General features: G+C 36.5%; 1 protein-coding gene and 1 long non-coding RNA gene across 2 annotated transcripts; both read left to right on the top strand.

Moving 5' to 3' along the window:
• Positions 1-861: 861 nt before the first annotated feature.
• Positions 862-17503, top strand: LOC146740939 (uncharacterized). Its single transcript, XR_014930019.1, has 3 exons — positions 862-981; positions 1364-1475; positions 17407-17503. It is a non-coding gene; the product is annotated as an uncharacterized LOC146740939 (long non-coding RNA).
• Positions 17504-17590: 87 nt separating this feature from the next.
• Positions 17591-20465, top strand: LOC146740938 (uncharacterized). The gene has a single exon (XM_085501909.1). It carries the CDS (start codon positions 17591-17593, stop codon positions 19781-19783), a length of 2193 nt encoding a protein of 730 aa, XP_085358035.1. The 3' UTR covers positions 19784-20465.

Here is a 20465-nt window from a genome sequence, read left to right as displayed (position 1 = left end):
GTAATGAGGTCAAACACGCATTGCTGATTGGTCAAATGGGATTCAGTTGCCGTGAGGCAGTTTATATTCAAATTAATAAAAAGTAACCGCAAGTATAATTACAAACTCATTCACAAATTCTTGTGTCATTCGTGCGTTATGTTATTCGTCTCGTCACCGCTATGAATGAGTCTTCCGAACTTCAATTGCCCTGGCCACGTGATTTCGCACCATAGATGCACTACAATCATATCGCAGTTAAAACACAATAATGTAGGATCTCTTTAATTTGGAAACATTGCAAATTATAGCGTGCAAATTGTAGAAAAAAAATGCCGCATTAATGTCAGAATTTAGTTTGACAAATTGTCAAAGTGACCGAACCATTACTATTGCCGTCACTTACAGAATTGCGCATGTACCCAGAACACACGGGAGGCTCCTTTCACTTCATACTAATGGAACCGATGAGTTGGATGCCAGCGAGGTGTCATGTTTGACCAAATAGTATATTGTTAAATGCAAAAGAGCAAGAACCTGTCTCAATGGGAAACAATTAACAAACACAGTGAATGCTACCTTTCTGGCCCGATGGGTGTTGATATTTGATCGCAAAATTGATCTGTTTATGCTATATATTCAAGTTGTTCATCTATTTGCGTTACGTGTTCTGGTAGAATCCTGTCAGAGCAGTATACGACAGTAGATAGAATAATGCGATGAGTAGGTATTATGATCGACTCCAGATGCGCAAGCTCACCCGTTCACTGTACGTATCTATGATAATATATTCGTAATATAACAAGACTGCATCTGCACATGCGCGAGAGACGAAACATTGACTACGTCTGATTCGTGTTCTTTTAGACGAGCTTTCAAGCCGAATGATGTTGGGCTACTCAGATGGTGAATATTATACATATATACCCACAGTGAAACTCTGTTGTTATTTGTTGAACTTCAGTTGCTTTCCCGTGTTCTGTACGATACAAGGTCACCAGGGTACGTAGGGCGCCTTAGTAATTTTATATTACTGTTTATGATTTTTTAGCATAAACCTAAAGCGTCTAATTTCAGCTCACGAGCTCCGCCAAACTAAGCGTGACGACGCATCGCTGGGTGGCTCGCTGATTTCCAACATAGTTTAAGATGTACAGCGATCTGCAAAACCTTACCGAGTATAAAGTGGTGTTACAGTAGATCCATACCAGGTCCATCCATACCTTGTTAAAAGTTGCTCGTAGTGACCGATATGATTACACAAGAGACAAGGTGAACTTCCCATCAACCTTTATGAGTCTATTAAGGAGTGACGAAAAGCCATAACTCTTGATCTCGCGGATTATTTACTGAATTTTACGTTTATCTGTTTCTTTTTACTCAGTTCACTGGAGATGAATGAAAACAAACGCAAGGAATACACCTAGTCTAGTTGATATTATTGTGAGACATATAGTCTTCTCTCAATTTTTTATTGCTTGAAACAAAGATTCAAGGTATGTATACATTTTGCTCGTGTGCTGAGCTGAGCCACAGCTCGATATCTCAAAATCAGTTGCTCTACCTGTCAGCATACACCTAAATTTAATATTAAAAATGTCGTACCCAAGGCTATCTATTAACCGAATTGATGTAGGATAACACGAAAGCAAAATTGTTCAGGTGCTCGCGTTTTACAAGAATAAAAATCGATTTAATTTTAAGTAACATTATTATGTAGGATAATTGCGTAGTTTTTTTCCTGTGGTTATTAATCAAGCTTGATGCAATTTTCAATGATTTTGTAGACAAATTCTAGTATGCCCAGGGCCATGACATTTAACAGTCTCATCGTGCTGGGGTAGACATTGTAGAAATGTACATTGACATAGGCAGTAAATCATGTCACTGACATTAAACAGAGTTCTTTTATTGGGTGTTAAACCATTCGTAGAACCCAGCTAAGTGCAGGCTGTTAATTACAAATTATGTCCCGTACTCTCTAAAGCGCCAGGACTTAAAAGAAAATTATAATGTCCGAAGCCGGATTCAAACTCATTTTACGATATCGAATTTATACTGATCCTATCAGTTCAGATAAGTGACATTTTGTTGGATAATAACAGTCGTACAATATAAATACATCCTGTTTCGGAAAATATCGCGTTGGATTTTTATCTTGGGCTTAGTCATGTATTCTGTCCTAATCCTACACGACGAGGACGAATTCATTTCATAAATCGCGTTACGTGGGAAGAACGCTAAGCACTGATAATATTACAGAGACTCTTATTTTGTGTGTAAACGGGAAAATTACTATTTACTGGAAAATATTAATCTGATAAAGCGAAATAACCTCTATTTTTCTGCCGTAGTGAGCCCAACTTGAAGCAAATACATATCTACATGCAAGGTTAGCGATAAACTTAAAGAACCACATTCGCCGCGAAATTTCGAATTTTGCGTTTGAATTTCAAGAAAACAAACAATGTACGACGCTTTAACGCCATATCATTTTAAAATTTAATAAGTGTCTCAGTCGCCACACCGCGCCGTGTCTGATATGGGTCCCATGCGACCGTGACGTATACAACGCATGAGAAATACATTGTTCGTTTACAGGAAATCTGAACACGGTTTGTGTGAGAGACGTTTTAATGGTCGTGGTATTTGTTTTGTCGCAATGCTATAACACAGACCCGCCAATCAATAAGGTGTACATGTATTTTACAACGCATGTAATCTGAACAAACGCAATTCAACTGACGGACTAATTCCACATAAAATCGCCGATCAGAACGAATGAATAACCCAGGTGCAAAATGTATTGCAAGAAAACATTAATTAAGTTAAAAAAAAAAAAAAACAATAAAATACGAGTTCCCAAGTTGATCGTTATAATGATATTACTTATATTATAGTAAACTTGGGAGAAAATATAAATTTCATAAAAATTGCGAAATTAATGTCAGTGAATCATCGGGGTACCAAAGGTATCGTTTCCTTGAAAAATAAAAGCCGGCATTTATATTTCACGTCCGAAATTAAGGATATATCTTTATGTGACGTAGTAAGTTTAATATTTTACCGCCCACGTCAACTGTCGTAATACACATGAACGATATTTTTAATTTCTGTCGACTTTCCAAAATCGTCTTGCTGGGATATAGTAAGTTGATGCAGAATAGAACATGTGGAGCAATTCTATCAACCTTCTCTAGCATCATGATATTCTTGTTTACTCAAAATTTCGAAACCTTGGAAATTTTCTGAGCTACGTGTGTTGACATAATGAATTTTAATATTTTTTTTTTCACTAAGCACTTATTGTTTCACTGGGAAAATTGATTTCCGAAAATCAATATCTTATTGTATGTTTTTAATATTATACAATAACGTTCGGAACGGATGTATACATGTCAGATTACGCGAGTTATTCTCCTCAGAACGGAATTGGATCTCCATGATTACGTTTATGTAATTGATATCCATAAATCAATCGATAATGATCATAATATGTAGAAATCTAATCCTAACAGTCGATGGAGAACAAAGTAATACGAGCAACGGTCATGGAAAATGAACTGATATGTAAAATTCAAGCGGTCTCCGTGGAAATTACCACCAGACACTATTAGTATGTCTCAAAGGGCGGTGGTCGTGTCGTTATGCTTGTTATGGGGCCCATGCGACGTATACAACACGTATAAAATACATTGTTTGTTTTAATCTCCGGGAATTGCCACAATGTTGAGGTTTAAGGGGTTATAACACTAATAATAATGAATATCTCTGTGTCATTTTGCCAACATGATTGCCGGAAACGGTGAATCGAAATATTCGAATCACTGTCTATACATTTCATTTGGCAGCACTACCGCCGACCGTTACGACAATTGCACTGTTGATGCACGGGCACAACACATTGTCTACTCACTGGCTACTCATTGGATGACAACAACCTAAAGACAAAAATATAGCACCCATATTATCCGTTTACCTAAGTTTACCTGGGGTGACGATGTTGAATGGTAACGTAAAAATAACAAACAAACAAACAAACAAACAAACAAAAAATGGCGACTGCAGCTTGAGATGGCACCAGGTACAACTTTGGTGTTGTCAAAATGACTCGAAACAAACATTCAGAACTATGTAGAACTATGTTCAACTCGTTCCAGAAAACTATTAACTTACCATCAACGTACATTTCTGAATAAGCTGTACCACTTTACATAATTTGTTAAACAACAAACAAAATGGCGCCGCCCATAGCCCGGAAGTGCTCCATTTTTTTATATTCTCTCCTTTATGTACATACACACATGTTAACTAAAGAGCTGCGTTCTGGCAGCATTCGCTGTTATGGAAATTTGGAACGTGGCACATGTTTATTGATTACTTAAAATAGAACCAGCGTAACCATCGAATGTCTAGGCGCGCGAACTGCGGAAATCGGGTTATTAGTTCGCGCACGATTCGAGCAGAATTCAAGATGGCGCCACACACGATTCCTGTGATCAAAATGCCCCGAAACACTATTGAAAGTTTTGACCAATTTTCAGTCTCTAACCAAAAAACAATTTGCTTATCCTAGAACGAAAATTCTGAAGAAGCTGTATCATGAATGAACTGTTTTCGCTTCTCATAATTTGTAAAACAACATACAAAATGGCGCCGCCCATTAACCAGAAGTGCACCGTTTTCAAATTCTTAGGGTATATAGATTTCTTCCATTCTCTTTTATATATACACATGTTATCTATAAAGCTCACTGCGCTCGCTAATATGTAACAGGTAATGCCAGGCGAGCGAGCGCAGCCAAGTAGTTTATTGATTTACTAAAAATAAAAAGTGACTACCATAGAAAGCCGAAGCGCGTGAATTGCGGTCTAGTTAATAGTTTAAGCGCCAGTTGCGCGAAATTCAAAATGGCGCCACGCACGATTCGTGTGTCGCCGCTGATCAAACTGCCCCGAAACACTATAGAAAGTTGAACAATGTTCAATCGGTTGCCAGGAAACGATTGCCTTATCATTGAACAACACTCTGAAGATGTTTCATGATGAATGAGCTGTTTCCGATCCTCATAATTTGTGAAACAACAAACAAAATGGCGCCGCCCATTAATCGGAAGTGCATCGTTTTCAAACTCTTAACGAGCGACCTCCGAACGCTTTCACTGCCCTCACTGTTATGTAACCTATATGTTGCCATTGACGACCAATTGTCAGAGAACATACACAACAATCGAGATACAAAATATTTACTTTTCATTATGGATTGTTGTTGCTGTTTATACACGGGCACACAAAATAGATGTTTTCTGCATCGCATCAATCATGTCATACCTGTTTCTCATTTTGCAATATTGATGTTTGGGAAATTCAGTTACAGCCAATGGAGCTGTTCATAGAAAAAGCTGTCCGAAAACGGTTATTTGAGGGCGGAGAAACAAATTTCGATTTCTTGTGAGCTGGGGGAAAATTTGCAATGTCCTAAGGACAGAGGAAATTGTGTACAATTTCTTAAGGGCAAAGACAAATTTTGAATTTTTTTAAGGAGAGGGCAATGTAAAACTTTAGAAGGATTTAGAGCGGGAACATTTTCTACGTGGGAGAGGAGAACATTCATAGAAATATTTCGGGAGGCAGGGGAAAACTGCCCCATAAAATAAGATGATGTAAGGAACCAGATCTTATGAAAAAATATGGGGAGCGGGTAGAGAAAACAAATAAATCTGGAGTGGAGTTAGAAATTCTCGATGAACAGCTTTCAATTTCCCCTCTTTAGTCAACAGTCTAGACCTGTAAAAGTGTATTTTGTAATGAAAAGAACACTTTTAATGTCGACTGCCACACTAATTAGACATGGAACTAAAAATTATTGAAATGAACAATATGTAATACATCTGCACAATTGTAGAATACAACAAGGAACAAAAATGTGTCCTATTTTCCAAACTATGATGATTCGTATAAATGAGAACTATTGAACACGCTATGGAACTATTTAACTTATTAGAGACACAATTTGTCATATTTTTGCAATTGGTGCTATTCCCATATGGTCATACTCTACGATAACAGAGCTTTATTTTTTATCAGCTAACAAAAATTGCTTATATTGACAAATGAAAAGTTTTCTACGGAAAGGTTAAACCAAATGTACCAAGTTATCTTCAATAATAACATTAATATTCCAGAGATGCTGAATTGTTCGAGTTACGGACATCGAGTTACGAACATTGAGTTACGAACATTGAGTTACGAAAACATCCAGTCACAAGTTAACAGAAATTTGAGTAAATATTGACGTTAAACAATACATAAGAATAGTTAACAACATCTGTTAATTAACCAACGAGTTATAAATTGTGAGTGGTTTCGCAAAATGAACTTAGTTTCTAAAATATGAGCGTGGTCATTTTGTAGCAATTCAGCTTTTTGTTCTAAACATAGGGAAAAACACTAGTAAACAACAACTTAGTTTGTTTGGCCAAGATGAAGAATCCTGTTTGTAAGTTGCTGAAAACAGATCGATCATTCAAGATTATGTATTATTCCTGCATACAATGACTTCTCTGCAATGTTCACATAACGAAATTCCGTTTGTGACTTCACAGTGGCAATGTAAAAGTATGTGGATAATAGTGATATTTGTTAAAAATATAAACATGTTAGGTGTGCTTGTCCTATTACAAGCATTAGTGTTTTTTGTTCGGCAAAAATTGTCGATATGTTGTCATGAAAACCGTTTCAACGTATTATTCGAGACATTCATTCTAGTCATTGTAAATTTGGACTCTAGAAATTGTGTTTCATTGAGCAACCTGTTCCAGAATAGGCATAGTATGGACATAACTAACATAATCTAATTGAAACGTCACAGTTACCGCATTGCGCCGCTTTTGATATGGGTCCCATGTGACGTAGCATCGGTATCTCTGATACACAAACTGCTATTAGGTAAAAAGACAAACGTAATATCAGGGGACACTCTAGTAGGAACGGAATTAAACAATATTACACACACAGTGAGTTCAAATACCAATATTACTCCCACCTGTGTCAACAAATCATGTTGCCCCTTGTAACCTTACTGAATCATCGGCGACTACTCGGTTAGAAAGAATAGTAATTCAATACACCGCGCTACAAATTATACTAATTATATTTATTTAGTTTTTCTTCTTATCGTTTTAACAATTCAGTCAGTTGATAAAATGTTATGACTTATATTATACATACATTGATGTGGATTAAATCACATAATTGTATAAAACATTTGACAGGGTCGGATGAGCTAATAATCAACATTTGACAGGGTCGGATGAGCTAATGATCGACATTTGTTTTGTTTTTCGGCGAAGCTCGACATTTTAGACTCAATTAGAAATATCATGTTTCTGAAATCTGGCGAAACACGAAAAGACCTCTGAACTTTTCTGATTATGTCAAAGGTATGACCTTTATATTCTTCTTTCTCAATTCAATTATTTGCTGACGACTGCCACCCATTTACTACTTTGCAAAGAGCTGCCTTCCTGTTGAAATATCTAATCTCATTGGTTCAAGTTTGATGCACTTCTAACAAAATACCCCCCCCCCGTTGTTCTTGATGGTAATCTACCAAAACACATCACACAGCAAAGCTTTCTGTTTTTTTTTTATATCGTAAATACTACAGTTACCCACCAGGTGATAACATTTCATACTTTCAGGCAAGTTTATCTCTAGAAACAACCTAGATTTAAAACTAGATATATGCCCAGATTTGCGAATCATTTAGGAAAAAATATTTGGTGTAAAGCTGTGGACATATAATGTGGGGAAAAATTTTATGACAAATTTATTGATCTTACTTACGTAAGCAGAAGTTACTCCATTGCAGCTAGTGTCCTACAAATCAGTGTGTAGTGAAATTGTTTATCAGTAGTTTGTTTTGTTTTCCTGTAATTGTAAACTCTATATTATAGAATTTATATATTGACCAAATATGATATTAGGACAGCCTAAAATACACTAGCACATTGCGCTACGATAGTATGCAGGCCAATCGTTTGTCGCGCTGCGCATGTGCGACATTTGTGTTGATAGACATTGATTTTCCCACAATACAATGTGCTCTTCTATCAGAATCAAGTATGAGGTTTGACCTTGTACGACTTTCACTATTTACCGCCGGTGACTTCTCCCTTCGATACCTTCCAATCACCTAAAAAACCTAATTCGCAACGTCTCAGTTTGTACTCGCTGATTTGCGCAACAGTCGAAGTCGCCATCTTTGTTTAAATGAGACCCATATATCTCGCGCATGCGTGGCGCGACGACTACCGCCCTTTAATTTTTCTAGGACTTGTATTTACGCAGAACGCGTTATAACAGTGAACAAGTCTCGTGGCTCTCCCACTGTCAACCAAAGCCCGTCGGGTATTTGCGTCTAAGGGTTTTTCTCCGTCGTCTGATAGACAACTATACCTATATGGAATAACATGTAGGGCACATGATCACTAATGGTTACGAGCAAAACATCACACGTGGTCATTTGCTGTGACGTAATTCTTACTTCACAAACAGCAAAGCATACGCCGTTTCTTGGGTAAATAACGTTCTATTCACTTAACCGTGGAAAGATCGCCGTTAATGATCATTCACGCGAAGTTGATAAGGTCAAGGCGCCGCTTTCTGTAAGTTGCATTTTTCCGATAAGAAGTTAAGCGTTCGGGCGGAGGGGTTGGGTGTGGGAGATTTGGACGGCGATGACAGAATTGGAAATTAAACGCCTAGAAAAAAAATCATGGAAAAATCCTGAAGCGATCAATAGCAGAAAAAATACCGATTCTGCACGTAGATATATTACAGTGGCGCAAATTACTACAAATTCACCAAGGAAAAACTACACAGCTTTTTTGCCATCACACTCCCCACCCCTAATTCCCTGTATTCATATACTAAGCAAATAAACATGTCAGACTGTCATAGCTGCTAACATTTCCGACTTTCCTCATGGGACGAGCAAAGGTTCCAAATCATCCCCCTGATGTAAATGCAGTACATCTGGCGTTAGTGGAGCATATCACAACACTGTGGATGTATAGACCAGAACTACTCATTACAGCCCAATGTCAAGGCAATTGAACTTGAATCGTGAGTTTTGTAAAGTTGACTTTAACATACTGATTCCCGAGAATTCAATTATTGTTATTACAAGCTGGGATCACTGCAAGTTAAAGAATAAATGGGATTTGAATATCGCAAGAGAATTCGACAAACTTGTTTAATTTACTAGTACATTACCTTTAACCTATTTGAATGAAGAAAGATATATAATGCAGTTCTTTAGTTTATTATTGTTAGTATAAACATCTAATATGTATTTTGCATACATGATGATTAATGATCACGACCAGCTTCAATTACTGTTGGAGATTGCAATGGTCTACTTATAAGTACATGGTTACTACTTTCTATGGAAATTAACAACAGGTAATAACGATTTCATTAAAAGGGCAAAATAGTTTATTATGACCGGTTGAAACTGGAACTGTGATTTGCATTCAGGGGGATTCGCTGTGTTCATTTCAGAGTCAGTAGGTATCTTTCCACAATGTGAATTATGATACGCCCAGGGACAGAATGGATTGATATTGTTGTGTACGTGCTTAACGCAGGAACACTCGTCATGCACGAGCCCAAAGGCCGATGAATTGTTCGCTGCCTTCACTTGAACACTGGTTGACGTCATGCGCAGTAGTTCATATGAATGAAATAGAATTATCATCGTAAAGATAATGCAGCATGTCCATCTATACGTTGTTAGGATGCATTCACTACACCCTATTTCAAACTGTCGATGTTGAGACAGTGCAACGTGGCGTAACGGGGAACGCATCTTACAATAACAAGGGAATCTGCCAAGTTCAAATCTCGTGTTTTATGTTCATATGATCGTACATGTGCCTGTCATTTAGATTACTGTCACTCAGGCATTCGTCACTGCTGGTGAGCGGAGTTGTCCTTGAGTCAGTTCAGAAGTGGGTAGGTTGTTCTGACCATGATAATACTAGGCATTATTTATGTGCAGGAGTATATGCAAGATTATATCGGAGACTTGAATTGAGCATGTTCATCTAATCACTGTATGATTGCATTCACTGGACGATATTTAAAACTGGTTCATTTGCGGACAGTACGCGATGACATAACGGGGAGATCCTTGTTGAATGTTATTTTTGAGTAGTTTTTAAAGTCCCTAATTTTGTCTCCGTTCAGTTGATGTTTGTTATCCATGTGTTAAAATATTATTCGTACATAGTCGTGAAAGTGAGGTTTCGTTGTCTGTACATTATCTGATTTGCCATATGTTTACCCCAGGTCATGTGGTTTAGATAACCAACTTTCACTAATGGATTTAAGACGGTTATTTAAATATGAGCGTAGTATTGTATGGTATACAACAATAGGAATTGGCAGGTTATTTGCATAAAATGTTGAGAGATACGTTTCTGTTCTAGTATTGACCATCTACTCCAATTTCATTTCTTCAGTATAGGTTAAAATTGTCAGTATTTGTTTTTCATGTCATGGATGAATGGAGTAGATTTCTCGCTTTGGCGGATAACCTGTCCAATGCTGAATCCATTGAACCATTTGTATTAAATGTCACCACAAGATGTGTACAATGCACTGTCCTCACTTCAACTTTGATTTTCATCCTTTTCATGTGATGTCCACTTTTGGCAAATTGATTTTGTTTTCCCATTTATTTAGATAATTATGTGTAATATCCGTCAATTATGACAGACTTGATATACTCCATGACATAAGTAAATATCATCTGTATATAGTAGGTATAATATTGACCTATTGTTTAATGATGGTGGTCTAGTTTTTTGTTCATTTCATCAACCCTGACTATATACGTTTTTATGTCTAAAATTTGGCTTGTACATTACCATCTAGTCTTTGTGGGGGTGGTGTTCACGACACGTCATTGCGAACTGCGTTTTCTGGCACACAGAGTGTACCGCTGTAGGTGGATCGTGAGTTTCTGTGGTGCGTTTCAGGTTATTTGTTTGTTTACATGCAATGTACAAATCATTTATATATTAAACATTATAGAGCTTAGGGGGTTTCATTCGATTGTGTATATTGAATGGTGATGCTATTCTGTCACTCATCTTTTGTATGCCTTCTATATTATTGAACATGTTTTAAAAACTGTCATTAATATTGCTGCTTTGTAGTTTGTCCATCAATTCTTTGTATAAAACAGTATCGACATTTCATCAAATCCATATAAAGCAGCAGTATATTTGTTTCTTTTATTCTTTATATTTTGCAATCATAGCATCAAGTGTTATGATTGGTTCGCTTGTCCGTTCTTTGCTTCTAAACTCACCTCGATTTGGATGAATAAGGTTGTCTTTTTCTAGATATATGATTCAATCATCTCTGATAAATATTGATAATTGTTAGTGAACAGATAATTATCCTGGTTGTTTAATGGTTTTAGAATACCAATTCTCCAGTTGTCCAGCTATTGCCCATTTTCCATCTGATTTGATATTTTTGCTGAGCTTTTATCATGGTTGCATCACTGTATTTCAACATTTGTTGTTGACACTGGTATGTACATTGTGATAAATGTTTGAATTGCTTTTATTCATCAGTATATTTTGTACTTTTTTATGTTATCCCATTTATATCTGTCCGGTGCATGACAAGCATATCATTTTTATTCTGAAACTTGTTGCGTTTTGGCAGATTAATGATATTAATAAACAGTTATCACGATTTGAGGTGAATAATCATTTGTGGATGTTTAGTATTTCAAAACTTATGGACATTATATTATGTTATATAGTTCACTACACGTGATTTTTGCTTGTATCTTGGTTATTTTGGGTTGTAATGACTAAGTTCCTGGCATGATCTTATAGAGTATAAATATTAATATCACTGCTGCTCTGGTATTTACATTATTAAAGTATTATTTCTGTTTCGTTTTTAAATTCGATGATTTTCTTTATAATATCTTTATAATAATTGAATTAGACCTGAATGGATGTTTGTTTTATAGTACCCTGTTTAACATTTTCTTTAATCTATACATTTATACCACCATGATTCTGCCATGCTCTTCTCTTTTGTTCCATGTAGGTATTTTATTTTCACTCAAGCATTTCTCTGTGCAGCCATAGGTGGGGTGTTTTTAAATGTATTTGATATATTATGGTTCTTTTTATTTTATTGTTACTGTTTGTAAATATTAATATCCCAGGCCAGGCACATCGCAATCACCAATAGAGAATAGTAATTTGTTGAATCTATTCTTTCTTGTCTTCATGTTTCTTTTTATATGAACTTCATTGTGTCTTCATTAGTGCGCTGGTGCAATGGTTATCCTGAACATGTATATAGTTTTGTTTTTAAATTTCTATAGGACTGTTCGTGATTGTGTCAGGGGGGGGGGGGTATCTGCTTTGCTGTATCAAATACTCTTTCAAATTCCAAGATGCTGAATTGTCTTGTGAGACCATGGTCGACATTGCTTTTACCGATGTTAACTGTTAAAGCGGGAGGGTCGTCACCTGCGCACGCGCGGGAATTGAGTCCCAAGCAATGAAACAAAGCGCAGGTGACGACTCCCCGCTTTAAGTGTTACAGTTTTTCTAGAATTTTAGTATCTTTTAGTGCTTGTTCTATGCACTCTATTGTTGCTCTACTGTATAGGGAAATATCCTATTCTTTGCTAGGTGTTTCATTACGATATGCATTGACTGTGAATAACTCAAATATGATTGTTCTCGAGATCTAAACTGCTTACATGGTTGCCATCAGTATCACTTATTGTATTTAGTACTTACTTCCCGACAGTGATGAGATCTTAACTTGATATCCTTCAATTGCTGTCAGGATATCTGCTACGAATGGTTGTGGCGAGACTAGCATTGTTATATATGTTGATATAACGTATATTCACTGAAAATGTGGTTTTCATCTAGAAAGAAATGATTATGTCTTAGTGATGACATATTTTCGTCACAGTTGTATTTTTCTTGCTTAACACTTCCGTCATCATCCAGTCTCTGAACCAGTTTCTGTTCGTGCAATATTCATCAGGGTCGTAACATGAATAATGTTCTAGTCTCGAGCAGTAGCCATTGACTTGAGGCAAGAATTAACGCTGTGGAATCGGTGACCTTTACCTTTAGTTTAAGAAATCGCTATAAACGTTCAAATAAGTTTTGACTTTCGTTTAATAATAATGACTGGTAAATATTTCCCTGAAGTAGTACTGTTCCATTATCATACACATAAATGATTGCTCTACCTCTTTTTTTGTCTAATTGAACTGCACAATTTTCTTATTTTCTCTTTTTATAATAGTAATGCTTGTCTGCTATACCTAGTGATTTAATTCAAATTTCTTTAGATTAGGCTGTGATTTAATTGTGATAAAACAACACTAAAGACATGTTATAGTGAAGCACGTAGAATTAAAAAAATATGTCTCCAGACTCACAGACTCCTATGCAATGGACATACTATCCTGTTCTCGGCTGTAGCAATCACGATGGCCAAGCGTGCCACTGACGTATTGAGTGTTAATGCCTTATATGCAATGCCTCTAGCTTAATGAGCTTGTTTCACAAATTGCTCATATTTTCAGTTGATGTTATTAGTCTATTTTATGACCATCGCCAATTTAGTGTTTTTTTTCCGCTGAAGGCATCGCCACTTGATAGATTTGAACGACGCGTGTTTAGCTTTAACAATTGTATGACCATGTTTATATGTCACAAATTATTCGATGTAATATCGGTGTAATCATCATATCGCTTTGGGTATTTATAACATTCACTTAAAAACACAGGATTACAACTAACCCACTCGACCACTCTTTAGAAACTATGAACTGTAAGCATCAGTGAACGAGAAAAATCCGAAAGTCTATTGCACCCCATAGATCTACAAAATAACACTTTTAAATATTTTACTGAATCAACTTATGATTTTGAAAGCTACACTGTCAATATAATAATTCACGTCGAAATTCTCTGTCCAATAAACTAGCGCATTTCCCGATTGTTGTATCTGGAGTATTCTTGGTACAACTGCAGCTAAAAACATCCCCAGGGAAATGGTAGACTCAACTCCGTCGCTAATGTAGACGGTGAGACTGTGATTGGAAGTGTGGACGGCGCACATCAACACGCATTACACATTGTCCGCCAAGTCTTTGGAAGAGCGGATTAACTTGCTCTAATCTCCTTCCTTATCAATCATCGAGGGCTCCATAGTTAGGCGATCTGCCAAAGGTAGTGCATGTACTTCCATATCGCCATTCGCTTGACTGAACACGTGGAAATTGGGTCAGTTGACGCCGGATATATAACACCGAGTGCATCTACATTGAATCAGAATGTTATTGTTTAATGGTGAGTTAATAATTATGAAATGTTACTTTTGGTTTCGTTTCACGCTTGAACTGTGGCTGTTATTGAAAATGTGAGCCAAACATCTACAGTTTTGTCGATCGGTCACGTATTTCTGTTCAATTGATTACTCAGGCGGGGGAATGAGGGACAAATCTGACAGAGAACTGATTGTGGTTCAGTTCTGCAAGGATAAGCTTAGTAAAAAAACGTCTGTAGACAATCTGTGTCCTAGATGTCATTAAATTGCGCGATGGTGAACGTCCTAGACTTATACAGATTGTACAGGACTGCCCCATCCCAATTATCTCGTGTAACCGACAACTATTTTCTATATTCGGTGAAGGTGAGGTTACGATACACTGTATATGTAAAGTCATTTCTTGATACATAGAACAATTGTGACAGTATCATCTTATAGCTCAAATCGTTATGAGTAATCGTTATGGAGATTTTATATAAATAACCTGGGATACAATCTCCCTATCTTACGAATATCGCATAAAACAACTTACAGTTACAATAGGAAAAGCTGAGAGAAAAAGCGAAACCTTGTGATAGTTTTAAAATTGGTGTTCTTTCGAGAATAGGCGAATGATACCCATACCGCCCCAACTATCAACAATGACCAATTCCTAATGGCCATTAAATATATATTTCATGTACAGTGGAGCTAGATAGTGTCAATATTGGGTCATCGGTCATATTGCTTTTTACAAGCAATAATATGCACAGAATAAACGCATTCGTGAACCATGCAGCATTTATCTCAAGATGGCGGTCTTTGCTTCAGTTACTTTCATCGTTCAGCTTGCCCACACAAGCATTAGTCATTTTGCCCGCTAGCGAAGATAAATAATGTATCCATGTGTTACCCCCAAAGATTTATTCTTCCAGTGTGTACGTTTTATCGATTAACCTACGTGTATGCTTTCTACATGTGTAATGCACGCTTATAAAGGATGGTATCCCATGACGTATCTTGATCAATAGGAAAACGCTTTTACAATCAGACCATTTTAAAACTGTTAGGTGAACATTTTGATTACTAGCAAAACCTGTTCAATGTGTTTTTACTTTATATAATACATACAGTATCAATAAATGGCCAGTTATATTATTCGCCTGGGACAAGCAATTAAAAACTATAAAACATATTAATAAAATAGGCAGACGGCGCCGGATATATGCACTCATTTTATGAATTGTTCTACGAGTGTCACAGAAAAAAATTATATTAAAATGACCTTCCAAGAATTGCATTTTTAAATTATCGTGGAATAATCATACGGCGACAATGTATGCATTTTGTTTTATCGGTATTAGATATATGTATATAATGAATATTTAAGTATATAATGGAGAGTGCAAAAGGACACGTACAAGGAAAAAAATATTATAGTAAAATGCCTTCATTAACATCATGAGTTGTCATATATTCTACCAAGTAGCATTGCATGATATTTTGTTAGAGGTAGTTTTGTTATGTGAGAGGTAATTTTTTAATTACTATTTACTTTTCAATGTCTGATTGTTGAAAGCATATATTTACATTGCTTTGTAAATGTGTGATGACAGGAAATCGAGTAATTTCTTCGCTTCCTGATAAGAACACATTTGAATAATGTTTTGTAAACAAACATTACGTTTCTCACACAGAGATATGATTAGTGTCACATAAAGGTCACGTGACCATGCAATAGTAAATGCATTAATCGCGTGTACTCAATTTCTACTTTGGCGAAGAACGAATGAACACGAGTATATTAAATTTTATAATGCACGGTCACGAATTGGATATCCCGTTGATCCCGCATATCCGTTTTGCCGCTTCTGAAACGCACTAACATTGAAACGTGATTTGTGTGTCACGCTCAAGACTCCGGGAGAGTAGTATGATAATTTGCATAAAAGATAGCTGTTTATGAATGTGATTATTTTTGGAGCCATAAATATATCCATAGTTCAGTGAATACATTTATTCTGGAGTAGATTCAATCAGGGATCTGTCGGCAGCACGAAGGAATTTCCTAGTGAATTTAGAAGGAAAGTACTCAAATGAAGCTAATATGATGATGTTGAGTGACTTAAAAAATAATGAATCACGTATATACGGATTTATAACAAAAAAAACACATTTTACATGCTATGTGAAACTGTTAGAAATATGTGAATTAATACAAATCTGAACAAACCTTTAAGAAATATGGTCTAAAACCACTTAAAATATTGGCGTATTTCCAGATTGTCAACAACGATGTCAAAAGTTCAGACTGCATTCACTGACCAATCAGATTAGAGGATTTTTTTTATTGCCAAGTATGCAGACAAAAGACATGATTACACTGCTTTATTACACTGAGCTACCATGATATACGACATTCATGGGAATAATGTGTATTCGGATTACCAGCAGATATAAGTTTTTGTGCACTGCTTAGTTTAGATCAAAGTTACTTTTCTGTATAGTTATTGAGTAACTCGTGGGAATCAATATATGAATAGGAGTGTGATAAAGTAAACTAAATGAATTAGTTCACGTGAAGTGGTTTTTAAAATGTCATATGTAGCTCACAGCTTGTGAGATGTGCGCCGATGTTGGTTCACGATAAAGTCTGTACGTAATAATTATTGAATCGTGGTACTAATAAGTTTAATAACACAGTAGTCACATGCACATGTATTACCTAGAACTTTCTATTTCCAGCTACTGTATACATGGACAACTGAAAGCCATGTAACGGCGTCGTGTGTGTTTGTTTGACTGTCTGATCGCTAATGTGATACTTCATTTGAAAATTTGATCTGACTGCAGTCAAGACCTCCGAATCAGTGACTGCAACATGTGACTGCACGTTCAATATTGCATTTCATCTTACCTTATGTATATTTCACATGTATGATACGAAAATTATAATAATACATAAGCTAACTATGCGTTTTATGTTTTATAGGTAACGCGGTTTTAGTTCTCACAACTAACATTAGGTATGTTTTATTTGCAGGAATGGTGTGAACTTAATTATCAGGCATTATTGAATGAACGAATGAACAACAACATCACAGGACATCTAACCAAATGAATTATATAACTGGAAAAAACATGCGCCTGGAAATAAATTATAACCTGAAGGACTAAAATGAAAAACAACAACAACAAATTTGGATTTTAAATCTCTCAAAACCAATATGGCTTTGTTTGTGTTATACGTAATCCTTCTAGCAACGCTGAGTGATGCGTGTCCGAACAAATGTACGTGCAATCGGCAGCGTAAAGAGGTTCACTGTGAACGCATTGGATTACCTGGTTTGCCGGAAAACATTCCTGGGGACACACAACGATTGTATTTGTCGGATAGTGTTTTACCTTCTCTGTCAGCTACTAATTTCACTGCCTTTCCACAACTCCGGCAGCTTTATTTACAACATAACAGCATCCTTATAATAGAAAAGAACGCATTCATGGCGCTGCACCATCTATCTACCCTGAATCTACGAAACAACAGCCTGTCTACAGCGGAACCGTTTCTACAGGGTCTCCCATCACTACAAGAATTGGTATTGGCTGACAATTTCGTAAAGGAGATGAGTGACCTTGTTTTTCGTGGTTCAAATTCCATCATTTTCGCTGACCTAGCGGCTAATAATATAGCGGATATACCGTCGGCAGCACTGCAAAATCTCACCGTTTTAGAATCACTTATTCTGAGTAAAAATCGCATTTCGTCCATTCTGCCATACACATTTCATACCTTGTCTAATTTGAATACACTTGATTTGAGCGACAACCTCATTGTCGACATTTCCCGAAATGCTTTTAGAGGACTGGAGAATTTAATGACATTGAATCTTGATGGTAATCGACTAAGCACGTTAGAAGTGGGTAGCATGGACGGCCTACCAAAGCTGACACATCTGTTCCTTAATAGGAACCTACTCTCCAATTTAGATGCTGATATTTTCACCAGTGCATACATGTTATCTCACATCAGTCTTTCTCAAAACGTTTTGAATGATGTACCGATAGACGCTCTTCAGGGGCTACTCAATTTGAAAACGTTATTACTTTCTGGAAACTTGATTACTCATCTACGATCATACTCCTTTCTTTCATTGTCCACGGTAGAACACCTTTCTTTGGAGGACATGCCGCTGGCTAATATCGAAGCCCGCGCTTTCGAGGGACTTGTGCGATTAAGAGGGCTATCAGTAATGAACAATCAGCTTGAAACAGTATCTTTGGACGTGTTCGATGATGATGTTACAGATATGAAGACATTACTACTAACTGGGAATCCTTGGGTATGCGACTGTAATATGAACAATTTGATTAATTTCTTCAATTCACAAGGTTGGGTTATTTCCGGATCAGATATAAATTTCGGTGAAACGATAAAATATGTGCGTCCTCCAACCTGCAACATTCCCATTGAACTGAGAGGTGAACCACTTGAAGACGTGCACTTGCAGAACGCGTCCTGTCCAACTGATACAACACATGGTAGATTTTCTGAAACATTGATGGTAACCGATGCAAAGTCAAGGACAGACCCAATAGACCATAGCTCGTTTCAAGATCGGGACACAACGTTTGAACCTAGTGCTACGGTTACCAGAACAGAAGCAGTAACACAAGCTTTAGCAACTACCCAATCATTGAAGACGACACTCAAAACAATCACGTCGCCAAAGAAGAGCCGGGAAGAACATAAAATTTCACCGAGCTATACCGAGGACGAACATCAAGGTAAACCTGGAAATTATGAGAAACTGACTACAGCTGCCACAAGTGTATATAAACTACAATTTGCTACTGAAAACGTTATAACAGTCAAAGACAGTATAACGTTTCAAAACAAAGGAAAGAAAGATACGGGAAATGTTATTCGCTATTCCAACAAAGAAGAAGCTATCCCAATTAAAGTCGATGTTTCGGTGGCTGTAACAACAGAGGAAAATGTCGCCAAGGAACTTCTACCAAAAAGTAATGCATATGTTTCGACTATTATCAGCTGCACCATAACTGGGGCACTAGGAATAGTTTTACTTACAATAATGATATACTTCATCGTTATTGGATGCAGGCGTTGTTGCTACCGTCAACGCAAGAAAATATATCGATTGAAAAGTATTGAGAGTATTTCTGTTGATGATAGACGCGATAATGGTATGGAGTATTTAGCCATGAATCTGGATAACCATGACGACGCCGCTGATGAGTATCTCGAATCACAGTGCAATACGTCACAGGATGAACTCGAATCCGGCTGTGTAACGCAGGGTGTTCATTTATTTGAAGACTTTCCTTCGCTAAATGAAACCTCTCTGAATGGACCCCAAGATTTCGACAATGCTGATATTTCCCTTTTGGGGCATGTGTGATAACTTAATCGTTAATGTTTGTTTAGGAGGTAGTACACAATGTTCTTGACATGTTCAGCTTTTGTGTTCACGTCTTCTATGACGATGTACTTTGCATTCAATTTAAATAACGACAACTCGTAATCACGTGATTGCATTGGTGATTAGCACACATGTGCTTTATTTGTTTGATATTTACATACACAAGAAACATGCGCTTGTGATAGTGTTGTACATTACATAACACAGAAATATGACTGAAACATTTATGTCTAAACAGTTTTATTTTAGTATTAGTATTCTAGTATTATGAAAGTTGTTTATGTCACTTTCAAATATATATATTTTTAAACACTAAATAATGAATTTGTAGATACAATGGTAAATATTGATCGTTACATGATTGTTATAAATGTTCATATTTATATCTTCAATAGCCTCGTGTATTGAACATTTTAACTACTAGAGACACTTTATAATAGCCATATTGATCTAGATGAAATGTGGATAACAGGGTAAATATTCTGTGCAAATAGTTTTAAAGTTTGTCACTCAAAAAATAAATTGTGATTTTGGTAATTTTAGTTGAGATCTTTGTCATAATAGAAGTAAATGTTCTAAAAATCGCCATCGACTGTAACAGACAATTGGATTGCATATGTCACCATCAGAACGATCTATAATAAATTGATTGGCAGCGTCA

The sequence above is a fragment of the Saccoglossus kowalevskii genome, chromosome 7 (genome assembly GCF_978046115.1).
Source record: "Saccoglossus kowalevskii chromosome 7, keSacKowa6.1, whole genome shotgun sequence".
Lineage (NCBI taxonomy): Eukaryota > Metazoa > Hemichordata > Enteropneusta > Harrimaniidae > Saccoglossus > Saccoglossus kowalevskii.
This window is presented reverse-complemented; position numbering and strand designations above follow the sequence as displayed.